Below are 25,638 nucleotides of genomic sequence, written 5' to 3'. Positions count from 1 at the left end.
CCGCCTTGCTACAGTAAAACCCCTCCCACTCCTTCTACCAACACCCCGCCCCCTGCAGGCTCTCTCCGAGTGCACCAAGTCATTTTGCTCTCCATCCCCGGAAGACCCGGCTGAAAATCCGGAAAAAGAATCGGGAAACGCCAGGAGGCATATTGCGCTTGCGCACGGAGGGGCCGGAAGTCGAGGCGGGAGTGACTCTGCTTCCGTTTCTGGTTTTGCTCTAGTGTTTGGGTTTCTTCGCGGCTGCCCAAGATGAACCGACTCTTCGGGAAAGCGAAACCCAAGGCTCCGCCGCCCAGCCTGACTGACTGCATTGGCACGGTGGGCATTTGATCATGCATAAGTAGGCTCAGGACCTCTGACACACCCGACCCCGCCCACCCCCAGCCCCGGACCCATATTCTTCCACTTCATTTCGGGTCCTGGGCCCCTTACACGTCGTCCCTCTCTATCTCACCTTCTCCCCTTCATCCCTGTTACCCAAGTCATTCCTAACGCCACAAACCAGGGACCCCCTAACCCCATCACTGCCTTGCCCTGCCAGCACCCAACCCGTTTTGATGCCCATTGCCCGTCCACTCGCTCTCGCCTTGATCCTCTCACCTCACCCAGCCCTAGGCCCATACACCCTTCCCACCTCATCCTGCCTGATCCTTTACCCTTCTTCCATCTGTCATCCCCAGTCCACATCAGAACTCAGCTTGATATCCTAGGTCAACATATCTGTACCTTCGTTCTGGATCTCAGTAACACAAAACTCAGAACCCTAGCCCCTCAGATTAAGCCAGCATCCCCGATTTAGGGAATGGCATTAGATCTACAATCAGCTGGTTTCACTTGGCACTGGCCCATTTCATGTGCCTCTTGGAGGAACTGTCAGCCTGGCTAGTCTCTGATTCTAGGGAAATTCCAACTCAACTCAGTGATTCTCAAATTATTTTCTGCCTCAACCCACTTGAAGGCTACCTGGTATATCAGAATTGGGGCAGTGTGGCGGGGGGTAAGAGAATAATTTATAAAGCCCAGGGTTTCTGGTTGGGAATACCCTTCTTTGTGAACCACTGTTTTTCACCCTTCCCCTTAAGCTCCTCTTTTCTTCCTCTGTATTCCTTCCTCTCTACCTGCCCCTTCTGGAATAAGTGTATTGCAGTAACTACCAGTGCATTTGATATTTTCCCCTAAGGTGGACAGCAGAGCAGAATCCATTGACAAGAAGATTTCTCGATTGGATGCTGAGCTAGTGAAGTATAAGGATCAGATCAAGAAGATGAGAGAGGGTCCTGCAAAGGTAAGGTGGGCAGCAACTGCTGCACAAGGTGCTGGCAGAGCCTAGTTTTAGCACCTATAGAAATAGGGCCTAGTTCGGCTGGGCACAGTGGCTCATGCCTGTAATCCCAGCACTTTGGGAGGCTGAGGCGGGTGGATCACGAGGTCAGGCGTTTGAGACTAGCCTGGCCAACATAGCGAAACCCTGTCTCTACTGAAAATACAAAAACTTAGCTGGGCATGGTGGCAGGCGCCTGTAATCCCAGCTACTCAGGAGGCTGAGGCAGGAGAATCGCTTGAACCTGGGAGGCGGAGGTTGCAGTGAGCAGAGACCACACCATTGCACTCTAGCCCGAGTGACAGTGTGAGACTCCGTCTCAAAAAATAAAAAAGTGAAATAGGACCTAGTGCAGGGGCTGTGAGCATCCCTACAGAAGAGATGCTTACAGTCTGGTAAGGAGAAAACATGTGAGGGTGTATCCTTTAGGGAGGAGAGTTTGCAATCAAATATGGAAGGGAGGCTGGGGATTGATCTGGTAGAAAGAGATGCTGGTCACACGTCTAAAAGCATGTACATGAGAATTAGCATATTATACTGAGAAGGTGGTAATCTGGAGAGGAAGACTAGGCTGTGCTCAAGATCAGTGACTTGCCAAGCTGGTCAGGTTAGGTTGGTATATTAGACTGCTTAAGGAGTGGCCTGCTGGGAAAAACTGAACTAGGCATCTGGGACCAGTGTTCTAATACACTGTCACTGCCTTCTAGTTGTGACCTTGATAAAGTCACTTATTTTCCACTCCTGTTAGGTAGAAACATAAAATACTGTGTTTAAGCACATGGACTGTGGATATAGAACTACCTTGTTTTTTCCAGATCCATAACTTATTAACCATGTGAGCCTGGGTATCACTGAACCTCTCTTTCCCCATCTGTAAAACAGAGATAATACCCACCTTACAGTATGAGGATTAAATGAGGTAATTGATGTGACCTGTGTACCACTAGGTCTAGGATAAAGTAGTACTCAGTAAATATGAGTTATGATCATCTGTGAAGTAATAATACCTGTTTTTCCTTCCTCACTGGAGAAGACAAATAAAATGATCTACAGAATTCTATAGAAAAGGAAGGCTTTTCCCAGCCATCTTAGTGGATGGTGTGGAATGAAGAGCAACCAGAGGTAGGAAAGCCCATTTAGATTTGAGACAATGAAAGCCCAAACCATGGTGGTAGGAAACCAAAGAATCAGTTTGAAAGTGAGTTCTGAAATCAGCTAACAGGATGACTGTGCATGAAGAAACAACAGAAAGAGGAAAGATAAGGTTGATAAAAAGGTTTTCAACCTAGAGAGGTAAGAGATTGGTGGGCCATTGTTACTTATTTCAAAGGTGAGATAAGGTTCAGGAGTTTGGAATTGTTGAGGTTAAGTTGATGGGCTGTACAAGTGAAGAATCTCCCTAAGGCAACTGGATATACAGAGTCAGCACTTTTGGGGCTAGAGGCAGAGATAATATGCATTAGGAAAAGAGAAGGTAGTTGAGGACTCTGGGATGTGGGATGCAAAGACAGATAGGAGCAAAGGCTTAAAGACTGGACCTTAGAGATACCTGTTTTTGGGAGGGAAAGTACAGAATCCAGGAGCCATTATGCCTACTACTTTGAAGAAGAGAGGAAGTAGGCATGTGAGTTTGAGGCTATGGGAAATTTCTTTTACCATATATGTGTTTTCCACCTTATTTTTATTAAATCTGTTTTTCTTTCCAGAATATGGTCAAGCAGAAAGCCTTGCGAGTTTTAAAGCAAAAGAGGATGTAAGTTACACACACAATTTCTTTACCTCTAGCAGGTTTAACTAAAAGAGAAATGGTCTTCCATTCCTTCAGGTTTTCATACTATTTTCTAAGCACTCTTGATTTAATTACAAATTTTCATTGACATGTAATTAAATACAGTTAGCTGGGTTGTTATCTGTTGTAACAACTTCCATCTAAATAGAACTTTTTGCCATGATGGAGATGCTCTATATCTGTGTGTTCAATACAGTAGCTATTAGCAGCATGTGGCTATTGAGCACTTGAAATGTGGCTAGTGTGACTAAGGAAATGAAGTTTAAATTTTATTCAATTTAAATAATTTAAGTAGCCTTATATGGTTAGTGACTACTGTTTTGGACTGACCAGATCTGTAGGGTTTGGTTTTCCTATTATTTATTTTAGAGTGTACCTTTTTTGTTTTTGTTTGTAAAGTTAGGAATCCTAAATGTTTGTTCCCTCCCACCAGAATAAATTTAAAGATCCTTAATTTGTTTTAGGTGACTATGTCCCAGTTTTGAGCAGAAGCTAACTAGTATCTTTGGTGCCTACCTCTGTAGACTGTTCAGCTGGTGAGATCCTCTGCAGGGTTATAGAGGTCAGGTATAATTAGCTATCGAGGAGCCAGAAAGATTGTCAGTGTCTCTCTTCCTATATTAAAATGACTTTTTATAAGATACCAGATGCCATCTTCCTCCTTTTAGATTAGATCAAATTGGAAAAAGAAATTGTAATGCCTAGACTGGTGAGGGTGTGGTGAAATGATTTACCTTCTTAATTGGTGGCATTGCTAGTTTTAAGTAACCTTTTTTGTTATAAAAAGAATATAGGTTCATTGTAGAAACTTGGAAAATACATAAATATGAACAGAAGAAAATAAAATTTACCTAGATTCTTACTACTAGAAATAACCACCTTTAAAATGCTAATTTCTTCCAGTTTCTTTCCTCTGCTTCTGCATACGTGGTATGTGTGCATATAACTTTTTAGAAGAAATGAAATTGTAGTGTGTATATGTAGGTTTTCCTTTTCCACTTAATGTTATATCATGAGCATCTCCCTGTTCTTTTAAATATTCTTTGGAAACTTTCCACTTTTTAATGAGATTATAATATTCTGCCATTTGCTTGCACCATGAATGGACCATTCTTTTTCTAGTTGGATAGTTAGATTGTTTCCAATATTGTATAAAGAACATAGTGACATAAGTCTTTGAGGTAATATTATAATTTGATATAAAACTGTATTTTAAAAACATTTTGAACACCACACATTATATTAGGTCAGATGGATTACCTAATTATGGGTGCAAAATTAATAAAACACCTGGGGCTGGGCACAGTGGCTCACACCTATAATCCCAGCACTTTGGGAGGCCAAGACAGAAGCTCACTTGAGGTCAGGAGTTGGAGATAAGCCTGGCCAACATGGTGAAACCCCATCTCCACTAAAAATACAAAAATTAGCTGGGCGTGTTTGCATGCGCTTGTAATCCCACCTACTTGGGAGGCTGAGGCGGGAGAATCGCTTGAACCCAGGAGGCAGAGGTTACAGTGAGCTGAGATGGCACCACTACACTCCAGCCTGGGCAACAGAGCAAGACTGTCTCTAAACAAATAAATAAGTAAATAAATAAACAAAATAAAATATGCCTGTCTTCAAGGAGTTCAAAATTCTGGAAAACCATTTAGCTATATGTATGAAGAGCCTTAAAAATAGTTTTACCCTTTGCTCTAAGAATTTCACTTCTGTATATTTATCATAGAAAATAATTATAAAGACTTATTAAGATATGTAGCAGGCCGGGTGCGGTGGCTCATGCCTGTAATCCCAGCACTTTGGGAGGCCGAGGTGGGCGGATCATCTGAGGTTGGGAGTTCGAGACCAGCCTGACCAACATGGAAGAACCCGTCTCTACTAAAAATACAAAATTAACCAAGCGTGGTGGCGCATGCCTGTGATCCCAGCTACTCCGGAGGCTGAGGCAGGAGAATCTCTTGAACCCAGGAAGGTAGAGGCTGCAGTGAGCCGAGATCGTACCATTGCACTCCAGCCTGGGCAACAAAAGTGAAACTCTGTCTCAAAAAAAAAGATATGCAGCAACACAGAAAAAAGCAAATGCTATAATGTTAAGTGGAAAATAGTGTTATAACTAAAATACAGTCATGTGCTGCATAACAATGTTTTTGTCAATGAATGACAGAACAGACTGCATTATACCACTCTGGCCCCTATAAGGTTATAATACTGTATTTTTACTGTACCTTTTCTATAGGATGTTTAGATACACAAATACCATTGTGTTACAATTGGCTACAATATTCAGTACAGTAACATGCTGTACAGGTTTGTAGCCTAGGAGCAAGCAGTAGGCTATATCATATAGCTTAGGTGAGTAGTGGGCTGTACCACCTAGGTTTGTGTAAATACATTGTCTGATGTTTGCACAATGATGAAAGTGCCTAACAACATATTTCTCAGAACATATCCCCATTGTTAAGCGATGCATGACTGTACATGCAAAGGAAAAAGACTGGAGGGACACATCAAATGATATTTGTGTTAGAGTGATTAAATTGTTTTTGCCAATTTTTCTGCGTGATACCTAATTTTTAAGTTTTTTGTTCCGTTGTTTTTTTTTTTAAATACTCTTATTTAGTGTGGGGATACTTTGTTCTTGAGGATTTCTATCTGGTTCATATATTTGCCATTCTCAATTGACTCTAAAAAGGTATGAGCAGCAGCGGGACAATCTTGCCCAACAGTCATTCAACATGGAACAAGCCAATTATACCATCCAGTCATTGAAGGACACCAAGACCACGGTACTCCCAAAACACCTTTTCCTGTTATTTCATTTATTTATTCTTATTCTCTTTTCCAATGGCTTTTTAAAGACAGTTTAACCAGCCAGGCACAGTGGCTCACGCCTGTAATCCCAACACTTTGGGAGGCTGAGGTGGGTGGATCACCTGATGTCAGGAGTTTGAGACCAGCCTGACCAACATGGTGAAACCCTGCCTCTACTAAAAATACAAAAATTAGCTGGGTGTGGTGGCGTGCACCTGTAATCCCAGCTACCTGGGAGTCTGAGGCAGGAGAATCACTTGAACCCAGGAGGCGGAGGTTGCAGTGAGCCATTGCACTCCAGCCTGGGCAGCAAGAGTGCAACTCTGTCTCAAATAAATAAATAAATAAAGACAATTTAACCAACATGACTTACTAAAACATTGTGTTTTCTTCCTCCTTTTCTTAGGTTGATGCTATGAAACTGGGAGTAAAGGAAATGAAGAAGGCATACAAGCAAGTGAAGATCGACCAGATTGAGGTGAGACATATGCTAGTTTCTGCAAGAATGTGCACTAGTTTCTGAGAGAATCCAAACGAGTGTGCATGTGATAGGAAGAGCACAGGAGAGGAACTGAATCTCGGGGCTGCCATTTACTAGTAGAGTAACTTCGAGAAAGGGTACCAAATGTCTCAGTTTCCTCAGTGCAAGGATCCTAATACCACATACAGTTACAGACAGTCCCCGATTTAAGACGGTTCAACTTAACGATTTTTCAGTTTGATGATGGTGCGAAAACTATATGCATTCAGTAGAAACCATACTTTGAGTATCCACGTAACCATTCTGTTTTTCAGTTTCCATACAATATTTAATAAATTACATGAGATACTCAACACTTTATTATGAAATAGGCTGTTAGATGATTTTGCCCAACTGTAGGCTAATGTAAGTGTTCTGAGCACAATTAAGGTAGGCTAGGCTAAGTGATGGTTCAGTAAGTTAGGTGTATTGAATGCACTTTCTACTTAAGATATTTTGAACTTAAGATGGGTTTATCAGGATGTAACCCTATCATAAGTCAAGGAACTTCTATATTATGAGGATGAAATAAATGAGCTAGTATCTCTACACACACAATGCCTGGCCTATAATAAGCATCCAGTAGTTACTTTTAACTAATTCGATGATATTTAGTCTGTTTCTTCAATGGTAGTGGTGTTGTTGCCTATTCCCAGGATTGTCATGAGTGTTAAATGAAGGTATGTAGGTAAAGTGTATGTAAAATGTTTAACCCAACTCCTGGCGTGGTAGACTTGGTTCCCTTTTCTAGTAATTCTCTTTAGATTTTTAATAATAATGTCATTAGTTCCTTAAAGTTAGCATTTCTTATTGGAATTGGGTTTTGACCAGGGAGATGAGCCCTAAGAGCTTGGCAGCTCTCAGCTGTCAGATGAACAGCCCAGGTGGCAAGAAGAGATAGCAGAGGGAGTGAGTGGTGACTGGTCAGAGGAGAGAGGCTTCCTTTCTGCATATAAAATGGCGCTCTTGACCTTTACCCCCCTGACTAGAATGTCCATTTCCTTGAATGCAGGGACTTGATTTTGTTCACTACTGTGTCCCCAGTGCCCATAACAATGCCCCGCCATGGTTGGTGCTCAGAAAGTATTTGATGGTTGATGAATCAGAGGCTATAAAGGGAGATAAAGCAAAAAAAAAAAAAAAAAAAAAAGAGAAAGCAGTACGGCCTGATTCAAGCAGTGTTTGTTAAAATACCAGGCATTTTATTGCCTCTGCAAAGATATTCTCTCATAAAGCTGATCTTTAGTAAGAGTGAAGGCAGGCTGGGCGTGGTGGCTCACTCCTGTAATCCCAGCACTTTGGGAGGCCGAGGCAGGTGGATCACGAGGTCAGGAGATCAAGACCATCCTGGCTAACACGGTGAAATCCTGTCTCTACCAAAAATACAAAAAATTAGCCGAGCATGGTGGTGGGTGCCTGTAGTCCCAGCTGTTCGGGAGGCTGAGGCAGGAGAATGGCAACCCGAGAGCAGAGCTTGCAGTGAGCCAAGATTGCGCCACTGCACTCCAGCCTGGGCGACAGAGCAAGACTCCATCTCAAAAAAAATAAAAGATTGAAGGCATTCCTCCCCTCTCTTATTTTTTCAAGCACCCCTCTTAGGTTGCCTTTGTCTGTCTCTAATCCTCCACAAGTGTTTGCATACATGGAATTAAACTTTGTGATTCTCTCTAAGAGCTTCACTGATGAAAGTGTTCTGTATATGCTTGTCTTTTTTTTTTTTTTTTTTTTTTTTTTTGTTGAGACAGAGTCTCGTTCTGTCACCAAGGCTGGAGTGCAGTGGTGTGATCTCGGCTCACTGCAACCTCCGCCTCCTGGGTTCAAGCGATTCTCCTGCCTCAGCCTTCCAAATAGCTGGGATTACAGGTGCCTGCCACCACACCCAGCTAATTTTTGTATTTTTTAGTAGAGATGGGGTTTCGCCATGTTGGCCAGGCTAGTCTCAAACTCCTGACCTCAAGTGATCCGCCCACCTCGGCCTCCCAAAGTGCTGGGATTACAGGTATGAGCCACCACTCCCAGCCATTTTTTTTTTTTTTGTATAATATCATTTGCCATTAAAATATAATGAAATGGAATGGTATTTTCTGCTTTTAGGGTTCCTTGTGTTTTAATTAAAGCTATTTAATAGGAACAAAAGAGAAACGTTGGTTTTATAGCTTTAACTTTTTATTTTGCTGTTGTGTGTGTGTAGGTCTGTTTTTCTTCTGCTTTTTCAGTTGCTGCATATCACTTTGTCAATGTTCTTTTTAGCTTAGTGCTTTTTTTTTTTATATTGCTTTTGTTTGTTTATACAATAGAGAACCAGTTAATGGTTTGTGGGATAAATTTTTTCTGTGTCTATCCTGGAGTCTTGCTAGGAATCCTATTCATAGATGATCCGGGAAGATGTGTCTTGATGTGTAATACTATTGTATAAGCTTGACTTGATTAGCTTTCTCTATGTTATTTTCATTGTCTTTTAATTATTACTCAGCCAGTGCTTCTCTGTGTAGCAGAGTGTTAAATATGCATATAATTTGGCAGTTTGGTACTTGGAAATACAGAAAATCAAAGTTTAAAAAAAAAAATTTCCCCTCCATTTTACTACCCTTTTCACCTTTCACCTTTATGGGGGCCAGGAAGGAATTTTCTTTTTTCTTTCTTTTTTTTTTTTTTTTGCTGTTGCCTAGGCTGGATTATAGTGACTCAGTCTCAGCTCACCGCAACCTCTGCCTCCCAGGCTCGAGCCATCCTTCTACTTCAGTCTCCTGAGTAGCTGGGACTACAAGCATGCACCATGCCCAGCTAATTTTTGTATTTTTTTGTGGAGATGAGGTTTTGCCATGTTCCCCAGGTTGGTCCCAAACTCCTGAGCTCAAGTGATCCGCCCTCTTTTGCCTCCCAGAGTGCTTGGATTACAGGCATAAGCTACTGCACCCAGCAGAATTTTCAAATGTCTTGCATTGCTTTAGAAATTCTGAAGGATAAATGGTGCTGATTTGGTCCTTTTGCTTTATCAACACTAGTTCTGTTCCTGTCTGTGTGGAATTTTAGTATATGAAGAGTGTATTGTTGTTCCGCACATAATTAACACAGTAAAATATATATAGTATTAGGTGCTTAGTGTTTTACATATATTATTGCAATAAATCCTTACAATAACCCCAGTGAGATATGGCTATTTTATTTATTTATTTTTGAAACAGAGTCTCGCTCTGTCACCCAGGCTAGAGTGCAGTGGCGCGATCTCAGCTCACTGCAACCTCTGCCTCCTGGGTTCAAACGATTTTCCTGCCTCAGCCTCCCGGGTAGCTGGGATTACAGGCGCATGGCTAATTTTTGTATTTTAGTAGAGATGGGGTTTCACTGTGTTGCCCAGACTGGTTGCGAACTCCTGAGTTCAGGCAATCCACCCACTTTGGCCTCCTGAAGTGCTAGGATTACAGGCATGAGCCACCGCACCTGGCCAGATATGGCTATTAATAATTCCATTTTACAGATGAGGAAAATAAGGCTTAGAGACATTACTTCTCATTGAGTAATGGCAAAATTGAACTTGGGTATATCTGACTCCAGAGTCTCACTCCTAACCATTATACCAGCTGCCCTTTGTTATGCTATACCACTTCTTAGATTGGTTTCATATTACAGTTTACCCTTGAACAGCAAATGCAGTTTGAACTGCACGAGTCACTTATATGCAGATATTTTTCAACCAAACGAGGATCGAAAATATAGTGTTTGCAGGATGCGAAACTACCCATATGGAGGACCAACTGGGGACTTGGGTGTGGGCAGATTTTGGTATAGACAGACATCCTGGAACCAATCCCTTGCGTGTACCAAGGGACAACTGCATTTTTAGCCTTGTAGTAATCTCCCAGTTAAGCACAGGTAGATTATTCACACAGGGTTTATGCCCTTGGTCCATTTTTTTCACCAGCCTTGTCTTGGCTGTGACACCTATCCTGATTCCCTTTCTGATTCTCCATCCAGGGTGGGCCATGTACAACTCACTTTTTGTACCACTTCAGTTGTTTCTACTCTTGCCTCCTTTCTCTACACAGTGTAATCTGTCTTTGGCTGACTTGAGAAGAATAATTTGCTTGTCTCAGTAACCTCCCTGTCTTCATTAACTAGAAAATGATTGACAGTTTAGATCAAGATAATTGCTTGATTTAATGTTTCAAGTAAAACTTTCTGTAATAGTAGACAGCTGACAATCATCTATTCTCACATAGGACTTTGGGCTTCCATGAGGCACTTTAAAATCAAATCCAGCCGGGCACAGTAGCTCATGCCTATAATCCCAGCACTTTGGGAGGCTGAGGTGGGCAGATCACCTGAGGTCAGGAGTTTGAGACCAGCCTAACCAACATGGCAAAACCCCACCTCTACTGAAAGTACAAAAATTAGCTAGGCGTGGTGGTGCACACTTGTAATGTCAGCTATTTGGAGGCTGAGGCAGGAGAATCACTTGAACCCGGGAAGTGAAGGTTGCAGTGAGCTGAGATTGGACCATTGCACTCCAGCCTGGGTGACAAAGCGAGACTCCATCTCAATAAATAAATAAATAAAGTAAAAAATAAAATGAGAGATCATCAATTCTATTCTTTAAGTTCACATTTTGCCACCAAAAATAGGCAAGGGATTATGTGGGTCAGTAACATTCATAATTATTGTTAGAGGAGATCTTTGGGCTTGTGGTTTTTAATTCTTTAAGCATTCTCTCATACTTTTAATAGAAGGGATGTTTTAAGAGTTACTTGAACCTGTCCTTTAGAGGAGTGTCTGCTCAGTTGTTAACATTAAAAAATTGCTAGCCAAAGACTGGGATAGGGGAGGTGAACTAACAGTTGTTGAGAACTGTTTATGTGCTTGGCATTTTACATACATTGTCTTTTTAAAAATTGCTCATGTCTAGATTCAAAGGAGAATGTAGGGCAAAAGGGTAGTTAAAAGAAAATGGTAAATGAGAGAAAATCCTCTCATATATATTTCCATAGGATTTACAAGACCAGCTAGAGGATATGATGGAAGATGCAAATGAAATCCAAGAAGCACTGAGTCGCAGTTATGGCACCCCAGAACTGGATGAAGATGATTTAGAAGCAGGTAAGTTATGAGAAAAGTAATGTATATTTAGTTTTGGAGTCCAAAAGCAACAGCTGCCTGGGACCTTTTCCCAAATGCTAGTGAAAATTTCTATCAGGATTTCCTGAAGGTTAGTTTATGATACTGTCCCTGGGCAAAGAGCTTATGAGGCAGCCACATCAGATTGCATACTCCACCAACAACAGTGGGATGGATCAACTCTGAAGGAAGTCCAGGTACAGGCTGACCTGGTGCTTGGTATCTGTAAGTGTCCTCCACATGGCCTTTCCTTGCTGTATTCCTTTTGATTTTGTTCTCACTATTTTCCTAGTTGGAGTCCTCTCCCTCAGAACAGCAAAACCAATTAAGAAACAATAATTAGGGCCAGGTGCCCTAATCCCAGCACTTTGGGAGGCCAAGGTAGGTGGATCCACTCAAGCCCAGGAGTTCGAGACCTGGCTGAGCAATATGGCGTCACCCCATCTCTATAAAAAATACAAAAATTACCCAGGCATGGTGGTGTGCACCTGCGGTCCTAGCTACTCGGGAGGCTGAGGTGGAAGGATCACTTGATCCCAGGAGGTAGAGGTTCCAGTGAGCCGAGATTGCACCACTGCAGCCTGGGCAACAGAGTGAGACCTTCTCTCAAAAAAAAAAAAAAAAAAAAGAATAGTTGGGAAATACTTAGTGTGCATCTACTCTATGCCAGGTACTCTACTAGGTGGTGGGAATTTAGCACTGAATAAAAATGCAGCCCCTACGTTCATGAACCTTCTCTAGCAGTGGAAGACATAAATGGTTTGCTTCAAGTAATTAATTACTAGAGCACAGACTATAGGGAAGAAGTATGGGGTAGCATGGGAGCACATACTAAGGGACTCTAACCTAGTTAGTAGTGGGAGAGAGGCATGGGACCTGAAGGATGAGTAGGGGATAGCATGAAAAAATGAGAAGGGTTGTCGAATGGCCTCAGGGAGAGTAGTCTGGAAGTTATTGCGATAGCCATTTAAGAGATGATGGTGGCCGAGACTAGCTAGGGTGATGGTAGCAGAAACAGACAGAAGTGGACAGATTGAAGACATCTTAGGAAATTGAGTGGACAAGACTTAATGATTGACAGGATGTGGTAGAAGTGGGAGGTGTCAAGGGTGGCTGTCAGTTTCTAGCATGAGTAACTGGGTAGATGACAGAACCATTCCACACTGGATTTCTATTGTGTGATTCCCCTGTTACATTACTACTGCTGCTTTCCCGCTCTCTCCATGGTCTATTTTTGCCTAGAACCTTTTATTTTTTTTTCCATTTATTTCTTTATTTTTTAATTTCCCATCTTCAATTGCCCCTGATAAGTCTCTACCTGCTATTGTCATTCCTCTTGGCCACTTCCAACTCATTTTACCACAGACTTATTTTTGGAGTCTGATTTCATGTAATGGTCACACAGCATACAACAATCTCATGCCCTCTTCACTGCCTTCTTTCAAGTCCATCGATAAATGAGAGAAATTATTAGCTGCCAGTTTTCTTGGTTACATTTTTTTTAAATGTTGACTGTTTCAATCTCAGAGTTGGATGCACTAGGTGATGAGCTTCTGGCTGATGAAGACAGTTCTTATTTGGATGAGGCAGCATCTGCACCTGCAATTCCAGAAGGTGTTCCCACTGATACAAAAAACAAGGTGAAAGCTTTTTCTGTTTATATTTCAATGCAAAATAGCAAAGGCTTTATGCTTGACCATAAGTCTGGGAATCTAAAAGGTAGTCTTAACATTAGAACAAAGAAAGACAGTCCTGGTCATTATTTTGTGAACCCTTGAAGGTCCGGTTTTTCTGCATTCGATGATGAACTGACTGCATAAACACTGTCACTGAGGCTCAGGAATATTTTTATAGAATGACAATTTGTGTAACATACATAATCACCCTTGTTGTGAGCTGGCACTGGGTACCATTGATGGGTCTTAGACATTTCCTGTAAAAGCGTAAGCAACACATGCATGAGACTTGCTAGGCAGCAGTGAAAAAGTCTCACTCTTCATACACACCAGTTAATTACTGGCTGGATTTTTAATTTTATTTTCCTTTCTTTTGCTTTTTTTTTTTCCTGTACACACAGGAGTTTAGAATGGGTGGATTTTCTAAACTATGGATTAATAATTTAAGCATAAAACTTAATGTAGAAAGATTCTAATTTAAGGCAAAAGAATCAGAACACCTGACACTAAGTATGACTACTTAGCTATTGTAAGCTTTTCTTTTCCTTGCATCTGTAAAATGCAGATAATTACAAGTATCTCACGTAATTGTTGTGCAAGCAAATTAGATCTTGTATGTAAAGGACTGTGCAAACTTAAAGCTCTGTCCAAATCTACATGATTGTCTTTTTTTTTTGAGACAGAGACTCATTCTGTCACTCAGGCTGGAGTGCAGTGGCGTGATCTCAGCTCACTGCAACCTCCGCGCCCCTGGTTCAAGCAATCCTCCTGCCTCAGCCACCCCAGGTAGCTGCGATTACAGGTGCACGCCAACATGCCTGGCTAATTTTTGTATTTTTAGTAGAGACGGGGTTTCACCATGTTGGCCAGACTGGTCTCAAACTCCTGGTCTCAGGTGATCTGCCTGCCTCAGCCTTCCAAAGTGCTAGGATTACAGGCATGAGCCACTAATAATGACAACCAGGGTGGGCAAGGTGTGACTTTGAGCAAAATAGCAGAAATTTATGTCTTCTTTTTGAACCTCATCAGTTTTTCCTACCTGTAAAATGTGAGAGCAAAGGGCAGGGAGCAGGTAATTTCTTAGGTCCATTATTACTGGTTTCTGTGAGTATGCATCTTCCTCTATTGTATCCCTCCCTTCTCTGTTGAGCCTGGGATAGTCTTGCCTTTCTGAACTGCCCACTCCTCCCCGACCTCTCTGGCAACTTCAAGGTCCCAGGTCCATGGGTTGCTTTTTCTCAGCAACCCATGAAATAATTTTTATTAACACTACCATAGCCCACCTTGTTAATTTCCTAGTAACAAGTCCCTGAAGCGGCCAGGTGCAGTGGCTCAAGCCTGTAATCCCAACACTTTGGGAGGCTGGGGCAGGCGGATCACGAGGTCAAGAGATCGAGACCATCCTGGCCAACATGGTGAAACCCCGTCCCTACTAAAAATATAAAAAATTAGCTGGGCGTGGTGGCAGGCTCCTGTAATCCCAGCTACTTGGGAGGCTGAGGCAGGAGAATCACTTGAAGCCGGGAGGCGGAGCTTGCAGTGAGCCGAGGTCGTGCCATTGCACCACTCCAGCCTGGGCAAAAAGAGCAAAACTCAGTCTCAAAAAAAAAAAAAAAAAAAAGTCCCTGAAGCATCTGTGTTATTTCCACTTTGAGAAGGTCACAGATTCCTGAGTTATATATGCTGTGGATATATGGGGGTTTTGTTGTTGTTGTCGTTTTATCTTTTTGAGATGGAGTCCCGCTGTGTCACCCAGGCTGGAGTGCAGTGGCACAATCTCAGCTCACTGCAACCTCCACCCCCGGATTCAAGCAATCCGCCCACCTCAGCCTCCCAAGTAGCTGAGATTACAGGCATGCTTCACCACACCTGGCTAATTTTTTTGTTTTTAGTAGAGATGGGATTTCACTATGTTGGTCAGGCTGGCCTCGAACTCCTGACCTCAAATGGTCCACCTGCTTCAGCCTCCCAAAGTGCTGGGATTACAGGCGTGAGCCACCGCGCCCGGCCTGTTGTTGTTTTTAAAGTAAAGGAACAAAAGAATGGCTACTCCATAGGCAGAGCAGCCCTGGTGTTTTCATTGATAGTGATGTCGCTGCCTGTGATTATAGTAAAGCATGATATGGAAGTGACTGCCTATCCACGGGCACTGCTCCTTCAAGGATTTGGGAGGCTAAGAAAGGTATTGGTCCAGAGTGAAATTGCAAATCTGGAGGCAAGGACCCACTCCTCAACCTTTCCTTTTTGACCCTCCCAGCCTCCTTTTCCCCTTTCCAGGTTTACTCTTAGATTTCTCTTTCTCCCTCTTTCACTCTCTTTCCCCTGTGGAGGAGCCCCCTTTTGGCCCTTTCTAGTTCTCTTCTTGATTCATCACTTCCTCCTTTACCTTTCATGAAAAAGCTTGTTCTCATCTTATGAGTGCGATTTTGGTTTTGATTGATTAAATACTTGGAAATGAGTTTTAACTATTAAATGTTTGTAATCCTTTTTTTTTTTTTATCAAATAGAAAAATAGTGGCACTAAACATTGCTTCCTTTTTACAGGATGGAGTTCTGGTGGATGAATTTGGATTGCCACAGATCCCTGCTTCATAGATTTGCATCATTCAAGCATATCTTGTAAAACAAACACATATTATGGGACTAGGAAATATTTATCTTTCCAAATTTGCCATAACAGATTTAGGTTTCTTTCCTTTCTTTGAAGGAAAGTTTAATTACATTGCTCTTTTATTTTTTCCATTAAGAGACTCATTGCTTGGGAAATGCTTTCTTCGTACTAAAATTTGATTCCTTTTTTTCTTATGAAAAACGAACTCAGTTTAAAAGTATTTTTAGCTCGTATGACTTGTTTTCATTCATTAATAATAATTTGAAATAAAACTAAGGAAATGGAATCTTAAAAGTCTATGACAGTGTAACTCTACGGTCTCAAAATGACCTGATAAATTGATAAGACAAAGATGAGATTATTGGGGCTGTTCATATTATGATTCAGAATCATTTTCTATTGTGGTATTATAGGTTGGTTAAAGTGATGGCCTTTTTGATGGGTTTTGTTGTGTCTTGTGAACAAGTCATTACTGTGTCCATTATTGGAATGGAATTATCACTACTGTATCATGAGTGGGTATTTTGATTCTATGGTTCCCTCAGTATTACATCTTGACTTGTAATCAATTATGAATATTTCTTGATATTTAATGTATAGGACATTTATTTATACTCAATAAATATTTTTCAAAAGGATATAATTTTAATAATATCACTTCAGCTTAAAACCTCTACTGCGGAAACCAAATTTAATAGAATTTTAATGTCATTTCAGCCTATAACTCCACTACAGAAACCAAATTAACCAGTAGCATTGTGAGGAAAGAGCAAGGAACAATCTGGGCTTGGGCCCTGGGTCTACCATTTACTAACTACTGAGTAGTCTATTCAACCTCTCTAACCTTCTGTTTCCTTATTAGTAAAATCATGCTTAACTCACAGAGCTTTTGTGAGGAATAATTGAGGTAATGGTCATAAGTACCTTGTTAACTGCAAGGGGCTATTCTTATATGAGGGATTGTTAACAATAAAAAAGAAACTGCTTCATTCTTTTCTTGGAAGGTGCCTGGAGTACTACAGCAAGTTCAAACTCCTGCCCAATTTCAGGGTCTTTAATGATCCTGTCCTCCCTTCCTCATTCAACTTGTTGCCAACAGCATGGCCCCTCCAGCCTAGCTGGGTGCCTCACAGTGCTATGTGCACATGACTCTCATGTGTCTGCAGATCAAACCAATAAACATTTAGGAACACCAGCTTTGTAGAAGTCTCTGTACGAGCCCAGGGGTTACCAAGTTCCTCTCTTCAGGAGTTCTTGTCTAGTTACAAGTGGAGATGAGATAACGTATGTAACCCTCTCCTATCTCCAACCTCACCTTCTCAAGAAGCCTTCCAGAGGGAGCAAACATTATAGTATTCATCATTACCTTCTTGAAACCTTTCTTGGCTTTTCTATGAGTTCTGTGTTTTCTTCTAATCTGGCCCACTTACTCTCTTATATGGATACCTCTTTCTTAGCCCCTTGAATATTTCTTCCATTAGAGTTCCAATCTGTATTCTCCTTGAGAAATCTCACACCCATGATATCAACTATTACCTACACACTAATGACTCAAAATGACTGTCACTAGCCTAGACTTCTTATTCTTATTTTCAATTCCGGGCATTTCCACTTAAATGCCCCATCGTTACCTAGAATCTAACATATCCAAATTAAGCTCATTATCTTGGGGTTCACTGTCAGCAAACATTTCTCGTTGATTTCTTGTCTTGCTTAGTGTTACCAGTGATTCATATATTGCCCATTTTAGTGGGTGATATTTAGCCCTTTAGCTAGACCACATTAGTGCATTGGATACGAGTGAGCAATCATTCTACCTAAATCTCTACTCTCTTGGGTTTTGTGATAGTACTCTCCGGTTCTCCTGTTCCTCTAACTATTCCCTCTAAGGCTTCTTTCTGAAATCCTCAACTCTCTTAACTGTAATGTTACTGCTCCTCTGGATTCTAGCTTTTACCCCCCAGACTTCTTTCTCTGTTTACTTACATTTAGTGATCTCAGCTATTCTCATGGCTTTAACTGCTAACTTCCAAATCTATACTTCTATCCCTGAACTTGCCCCTGAGTTTCAGAATCTTATTTATATCCAGCTGTTTGCCTAACAAATATTTGGATGTTCCAGAAGCCCACAAGCACCTCACATTCAAATGGCTGAAACAGCCTATCACCATTCCTCAGACCTGAATCTCCTGCTTCTGTTTTCCCTGTCTCATGATGGGAGATGTGAGACAGGGAAACCATTGTCTCATGATGGGAGGCTGTGAGGCTAATGGAACTATTATTCTCCTGTCATTCAAAACAGAAAGCGCTTGAGTTGTCCTTGATGCCTACATTTTGCCTACACAGTCAATTATCCTTAAACCCTAATCCCTGTTTCTCAAATCTAACTCCTCCTCTCCTTCTCTCAACTCTCCCTGGCCTAGATGTCTCTCACATAGTCTTTTGGAATGTCTTCTCTTCTCACATAGTTTCACTTCCTTGAGTACACTGATCACATATAGCTACTCTTACCTTTCTAAAATATAAATCTGACTTAAATTCTTTAATGTTCTCTAATACTTCCACCAGGGCATAAAAGGCTGCCAATGACCTGGCCTCTGCCTATCTGTAATGGTTTATTGCCTAGTCTTTTCAGAAAGCATTTCCTTTCTTTCAAGGGAACTGCTCCCCCATTTCAACTGTGCGATTATTAGGAACATGCCAATTTTAGAGTAGTACTGTCCTTACCCTTCCAAGCTATGGAAGTGTGTATGTGGTCACGCTGTGTCTATCAGAGTCCATAACTCAGATTTTCTAAATAGAAAGTAGGGGAAATGCTACTCTTTGTCAGTATGAGAGATTGAAGCCAGAGGGGAGCCAAGATGAGAGACAGAATGAAAGATGTCCATGGCACTCAGCTCTGAATTCTGATCCTTGACATTCCAAGTCTCTACAACTCTTCGTTCTGTGAGGTATTTGAGGATTCTGCAAATAAACTTAACCCCCTTTTCTGCTTAAAGTAGTTGGCATTGGGTTCCTGTCACTTGCCAGTAAGAGACAGAATAATTGCTCTGCAGCTTGTGTCATGTCACACTTTTCAATTTTGTGATCTAGTAATTGTTCTGCATCTGGTCCCCCCACATCCACCATACAGCCATGATTCCTTGCCTCTGTTCATGGTTTCTCCTACCTGAAGCTTCCTTATGTCTTTGTCATTCTGCTAATTCTTCCTGTATTGGGGAAAGGCCAAAGGGCATGCCCTGGTCTGCATCAATATCAGTGAATTAAAGGAAAGTGGAAGGAGTGAGTCCTGTATTAGAAAGCCCTAGGTACCATAAAGCCTGTGATCATCACTCCTATAGCTACCACCAGACAACCTCACTGGTCAATATTTCACCTGTTAACCACTAGGAAAGAGCAGAATCGAGTGCAGGGGGTCCTAGGTTTTAATCTGTCAGTTCTGAGAGTTTAGCAGGAATGGGGAAGGAGATTGATATGATTCTGTATAGAAAAAGTTTGGCACTTCTATCATCCATATCCCTTAGCTTTCCTTTTGTGTTTTCTTATAGTTATGTCACCAAGAGAGTTATTAAAAATATTGATGTCTGGGTCCTACCCCCATAGATTCTGATATAATAGATCTGGATACAGTGTGGGCATTTGGATTTTTAAAAGCTCCCCCAAGTACTTAAGTGTATCCAAAGTTAACTGCTGCTCTGTGGTGCCTGATCAGTCTGAACCTATTTTCATGGTTAAGCATTCTGGACTGTTACCATCAATTTCTGCAGTGAAGGAGTAGGCAATGATTGCCCTAAGGTAAAGTTTTTCGTCCACGGAATAAATTGGGAAGTACTCCCTCCTCCTGTATTTTTTGGAAGAGTTTGTGAAGGATTAGTGTTCATTCTTCCTTGAACATTTGGTAGAATCATTTGGGCTTGGGCGTTTCTTTATGGGAAGTTTTTAAAATTACTGATTCAGTCTCTACTTGTTATAGGTGTATTCAGATGTTCTGTTTATTCTTGAGTACTCTGTGTCTTCCTAGGAATTTTTCCACTTCATCTAAGTAATCTAATTTGGTTGGCATGCAGTTGTTCATAGTAGTCCCTTTTGATCCTTTTTATTTCTGTAATGTGGGTAGTAATGCCTATGTTTTCATCCATCATTTTAGTAATTTCAGTTTTTCTCCTTTTTTCTTGATTATTCTCTCTAAACATTTTTATCACTTTGGTTCAATGAACTGTTGATTTTTTTCTGTTCTTTTTCTATTTCAATAATTTCTGGTCTTTTATTATTTCTTTTCCTTCTACATGCTTTGGTTTAGTTTGTTTGCTCTTCTTTTTCTTTTTTCCTTTTTTTTTTTTTTTTTTTTTTTTTTTTGAGACAGGGCCTCACTCTACTGCCCAGGCTGGAGTGCAGTGGTACAATCATAGCTCACTGCAATCTCAGCCTCCCAGATTCAAGCAGTCCTCCCCAGCCTCCCTAGTAGCTGAAACTACAGACATGTGCTATCAAGCCCAGCTAATTTTTTTTTTCAATTTTTAGTAGGGATGGGGTATCACTGTGTTGCCCAGGCTAGTCTGAAACTCCTAGCCTCAAGCGATCCTCTTGCCTTGGCCTCCCAAAGTGCTGGGATTACAGGTGTGAACCACCCCCACCCCAGCCCTGTTATTCTTTTTCCAATTTCTTAAGGTGGAAGTTTAGGCTATTGATTTGCAATTTTTCTTCTTTTTTATTAATAAACTTTATTTTTTTAGAGTTTTGGGTTCACAACAAATTGAGTGGAAAACACAGAGAGCTCCCATATAACACACAACCTTCCCGCTATCAGCTTCCCTCACCATGGTGGTATGTTGCAATCAGTGAATCTACACTGACACATTATTATCACACGAAGTCTATAGTTTACATTAGGGTTCACTCTTGATGTACATTCTATGGGGTTTTTTGTTGTTTTTTGCTTGAGATGGCGTCTCACTGTGTTACCCAGGCTGGAGTGCAGTGGCATGATCTCAGCTCACCACAACCTCCGCCTCCCTGGCTCAAGTGATCCCACCTCAGCTTCCTGAGTAGCTGGGACCTCAGGCGCATGCTACCATGCCCAACTAATTTTTGTATTTTTAGTAGAGATGGGGTTTCACCGTTACCTAGGCTGGTCTTGAACTCCTGGGCTCAGGCGATCCACCCGCCTTGGCCTCCCAAAGTGCTGGGATTACAGGCATGAGCCACCATGCTAGTGATTCTATGGGTTTTAACAAATATAATGACATGTATCCCCCTTTGTAGTATCATGCAGAATAGTTCACTGCCCTAGCAATAGTTCACTACCCTAGCAGTCCTCTGTACTCTGCCTATTCATCCTTCTCTCCCCTTTAACTCCCGTCAACCACTGATCTTTTTACTGTCTCTATAATTTTGCCTTTTCCAGACTGTTATATAGTTGGAATCAAACAGTAAATAGTCTTTCCAGATTGCCGCCTTTCACTTAGCAATATGCATTTAAGTTTTCTCCATGTCTTTTCATGGCTTGATAGTTCATATGGATTTGGGATTTTTTGTCTTGTTTGGTGTTTTTGAGACAGGATCTCGCTCTGTCACCCAGGCTGGAGTGCTGTGGTGCAATCTTGGCTCACTGCAGCCTCCGCCTCCTGGGCTCAAGTGATCCTCCCACTTCAGCCTCCTGTGTAACTGGGACTACAGGTATGCACCACCAAGCTTGACTAATTTTTGTATTTTTGGTAGAGACTGGGTTTCGCCATGTTGCCCAGGCTGGTCTCGAACTCCTGGACTCAAGCGATCCACCTGCTTTGGCCTCCCAAAGTGCTGAGATTACAGGCATGAGCCACCATGTCTGGTCTTTGGGTATTTTTTGTTTGTTTGTTCTTTGATAGTATCTCGCTGTTGCCCAGGTTGGGCTTGAACTCACCTGGGCTCAGACAATCCTCTTGCCTCAGCCTCCCAAGTATCTGAGACTACAGGTAAACGCCAACATGCTGGCTTCATTTGTTTTGGGCACTGAATAATATTCCATTATCTGGAGTTCTTTTTCAAATATAAGTGTTTACAGCTATATATTTCCATCTGAGTACAGCTTTCACCACCTGCCATAAGCTTTAGTATGTTGCATGAAATAGTTTGTATAGGAAGGGCAAGATAAATGCTTGCTTACTTTCATTTATTCACAAGTTTTGAAAATAATGAGTAGATTCTGTAGAGTGCCAATTATGAATTTGCTTTCAGTTCTACATTTATTGTTTTTGCTTGCTCTGTGAAATGGATTTCGGCCTTTTATTTATTCTTTGCCAGCTGGCAGATATTAAACCTTCTCAGCAGAGGGCACTGGAGAGATACTGCAGGAGGAAAAGGGTTTTGGCTCCTGTTTCTGATTTCAGTGGGGCAGGCTTCTGTAGTCTGGGCAACTTCTTCAATGGCTTCTGCAATGCACTGGCTTCTTCAGTGCCTGGCTATCGCACTATATAGTGACCAGTTGTCAGAAACTTCTCCTAGCACTCCCCGCAGATGGTTTGTAGTAGAGTACCTCTGGTGAGACACCTCCCCAAGAATGGCTTCAACCAGCACTCCGTAAGAAAAATGTCTGGCAACTTCCATGCCATCCAGTGAGCCACAGGTCTTTTCTCTAACAAGGTCTGCAGGCCAGCTCTGGTCTCGGCTCTTTGACACTCTTACCTCAGCCCTAGCTGCTCTTTATATATGGTAATCCTGTTTTGGAATTATCTTGCTTCTTTACTAGCCAATCCATTATTATTCCAACCCCCTATTATACTTAATAAATCTTTAAATAAAACTTTCCTTATTAAAAAAATGTAATTCCTGTTCAAAAAGTGGGGTTCTTCTCTCCTGATTGGACCCAGACTGATACACCTGGTAATTTTTAAAGGTGACTATAAAGTTTGATGAGCTGTCAAAATTAAGGATTTATGTTCAACAAAGGACAAAATTAATACTTAATGGAATAGAAGACAATTTAAATGTCTAAAACTGACGAGTGACACCTGTAATATACAAGAAACCATCAGGAAGAAAAATGGGCAGTGGATATGGATAAGCAGTTTTAAAAGGAGGAAACTCAAAAGACCATCATTAAATGTTTGGCCCGGCACGGTGGCTCACGCCTGTAATCCCAACACTTTGGGAGGCCTAGGTGGGTGGATCACCTGAGGTCAGGAGTTCAAGACCAGCTGGCCAACAGGATGAAACCCCGTCTCTACTAAAAATACAAAAATTAGCCGGGCGTGGTGGTGAGTGCCTGTAATCCCAGCTACTTGGGAGGCTGAGGCGCAAGAATCGCTTGAACCCGGGAGGCAGTTTGCAGTGAGCCGAGATGGTGCCACTTCACTCCAGCCTAGGCGACAGAGTGATAAGATTCCTGTTATTTTTCAAACCAATGGGGCTGTGTCTGTTGTCCCCCTCGGTCCCCAGGGGTGGGGGGGCCTTGGAAGGCAGGGTGGTATTGGGGGGCTGGGGGGCAGGCTGAGTGTGTGTGTGTGTGTGTGGGTGTGTGTGGAGTGTGGGTGTGTGTTTCCATGGTAGGACTCCAGTCCCAGCTGCTGCCTAGGCTCCTGTGGGTCCGACCGGGTTCCCCCTCCCCTGTCCACCTTCCCCAACAGGGCTATAGTTTCAGGGTGTCCCAGGCCTTGGCTGGTTGGCTGGGCCCAGCTCCTGGGGGCTGGGCTGGGCAGGGCAGGGCAGGGCAGGGCCGGGTCCACTTCCATTGTTAGCAGTTGTTTGCAGAATTTTCTCTTTTACCATTCCTCTCTTTTTGTTCTCGCCCAGAGTGGGTGGTTTTTTGTTGTTGTTTTAGATTTTCATGTGAAGGCAGAGAGTTTTTTTTCTTTTTTAACTCCCCATCCCCCTATGCGGGGTGTCATTTCACCATCCACATCCTTGTTTGCGTTTCTGGCCCTCGTCCTCCCTGCCTCTCCTCTGCCTCCCCAACCCCCGCCTACCTACTGCTCCCAGGGGTCTCTCCAGGGGCAGGGGGATTTCAGGAGATGGGGTGGGGGCCAGCCCCTACTGGACCCTTGTAATCTGATTTGAAGACCATCCCCCTGATGGGACCAGCAGCCCCGCTGGCCCACTGGGGGTCCCTCTTAACATCTGCTTGTTGTGGGGGTCAGTGCCACGGTCTGCTGGGGTCTTGGCACTGTCTTCCTGGCCGGGGCCTGGCACCTTAGCCCCCAGCCGGCCCGAGTGGGGGATATCGACACCCCCAGCTAAAGCACAAGCACCTTAGTCATCCCTCCTCTCCCCCTGCCTCCTGGCCTGCCACCCCACCCCAGCGTTTACCCCAAAGCACAATGCCCTGGTCACTTGGCAAGTGGCTGGGCCTGACGGAGGCCAAGGGGCAGACCGGGGCTCCAGCCAGACCCCCGAAAGGAAGCAGGTGCTCCCCCACTTCCAGGACTTAGTTGGGGCGGGGGGCCCAGCTCCTGGGCTTAGGGTCTTCTCACCCCCACCCCCTTGTCCTGGGTAGGCCCCTGCCTGCCCCTCTCTGCCTTTTCCTCGGGTGTTCCTCCTCGAGCCCCTGCGGCACTGGCTTGGGTGGCAGAGCCCACTTGTTTCAGGGACCCCAGGAGGTGGCGCCCCCTGGCTTCCGGGACTGTGTGTGGGTCTGGGGGGTGGGGAGAAGTGTCGGGCAGGGGGTGCAGGGGAGGAAACTCCTCACCAGGAAAGCCAAAGACAGGGTTGTGCCTTACCCCAGGAGCCACCCCTGTGCCCCCTTGCCCTGCCGTTCACCCTCCACCTTTCCCCCCGGGCGGCCTGCTGCTTTTTCCTTCTCTTCCTCCCCTGCCCTGCCCTGAGCTGCATGGTTCCCCCACCCTGGGCAGCCAGGAAGGAATCTGAATGGAGAATCACCAACCACCAAAGAAAAAAAGACTGCGGGGCCCTCCCCTGGCAACTCCCCTTCCCTGGCTGCCCACTCACCTACACCTCTTTCACGCAGGACAGGCTGCCCACCCTGTCCACGTGAAGTGCCAACGCCCTCCCCACCCTGGGCCGAGCCCCCACCCCTCCCTGGGCCCCCAAGTGAGACTGCACATTTAACTACTGTAAGGAGAGGAGCGGCGTTGGCAAATGTGAACCATGAGAATATCGGTGATACTGATGAGAATAAACGCCTTTGTTAAAAAAAAAAAAAAAAAAAAGTCTGGAGCCAGGCGTGGTGGCTCGCCTGTAAGCCAAGCACTTTAGGAGGCCAAAGCGGCAGGATCGCTTGAGGCCAGGAGTTGGAGACTAGCCTGGGCAACATGGCGAAACCCGTCTCTACTAAAAATAGCTGCGCATGGTGGCTCCGCCTGTAGTTCCAGCTACCGGAAGGCTGAGGCGGGAGGATTAGAGACTGAAGCTATAGTGAGCCATGATCAGACCACTGCACTCAAGCCTGGGTAAGGCAGCAAGACCCTATATCAAAAAAGAAAAAAAGAAAAACCACAATGATTACGCAAGTCGCCGCCCTCCCCCCTGCGATTGTTGCTATTTCCATCCGGCTACTAGTCTCCTCCTCCCGCCCGACACCTGGCGCGTCTATCTGACGTCACGAACGCGCCACACAGATTCGGGCTGCGCAACCTCTGTGGCCGTCTACACGGCGCGCAGATGCGAATATTCTCGCGGCGCCGGAAGTCCGGAGCACGTGACCTGGTGACAGTGCTGGCTTGGCTGTACAGCTCGATCTAGGTTCTGCGGCACGGGATGGCGGAGGCGCCTCCTGTCTCAGGTATTGTCCCGGCCCGAGCGGGACTGGGCCCCTTTCAGGGAGCGGAAATTGGGTCAGTGACGAAGTTCTAGGAACTC

At 43.4% G+C, this 25,638-nt stretch overlaps 2 protein-coding genes across 6 annotated transcripts in view; both read left to right on the top strand.

Annotated features, from left to right (window-relative positions):
• Positions 1–78: 78 nt before the first annotated feature.
• CHMP5 (charged multivesicular body protein 5) lies at positions 79–16,484 on the top strand. Its single transcript, XM_003830119.5, has 8 exons — positions 79–321; positions 1,184–1,288; positions 3,031–3,077; positions 5,809–5,902; positions 6,334–6,405; positions 11,433–11,541; positions 13,087–13,199; positions 15,780–16,484. The coding sequence occupies exons 1-8, from the start codon at positions 253–255 to the stop codon at positions 15,828–15,830; spliced, it is 660 nt and encodes a 219-aa protein (XP_003830167.1). The 5' UTR covers positions 79–252; the 3' UTR covers positions 15,831–16,484.
• Positions 16,485–23,142: 6,658 nt separating this feature from the next.
• The window catches only part of NFX1 (nuclear transcription factor, X-box binding 1), an 83,058-nt gene continuing 80,562 nt past the window's right edge, over positions 23,143–25,638 (top strand). For 3 of the 5 annotated variants that reach the window (XM_063594448.1, XM_008955490.4, XM_008955493.4), the window contains exon 1: positions 23,143–25,561. In XM_063594448.1, coding sequence (XP_063450518.1) covers positions 25,537–25,561 — 25 coding nt within the window. In that variant the 5' untranslated portion in view covers positions 23,143–25,536. The remainder of the gene's footprint in view (positions 25,562–25,638) is intronic. The other 2 variants (XM_055117323.2, XM_003830122.6) reach the window with 2 other exon arrangements.

The sequence above is a fragment of the Pan paniscus genome, chromosome 11 (assembly GCF_029289425.2).
Source record: "Pan paniscus chromosome 11, NHGRI_mPanPan1-v2.0_pri, whole genome shotgun sequence".
NCBI classification, from domain to species: Eukaryota; Metazoa; Chordata; class Mammalia; order Primates; family Hominidae; genus Pan; species Pan paniscus.
This window is presented reverse-complemented; position numbering and strand designations above follow the sequence as displayed.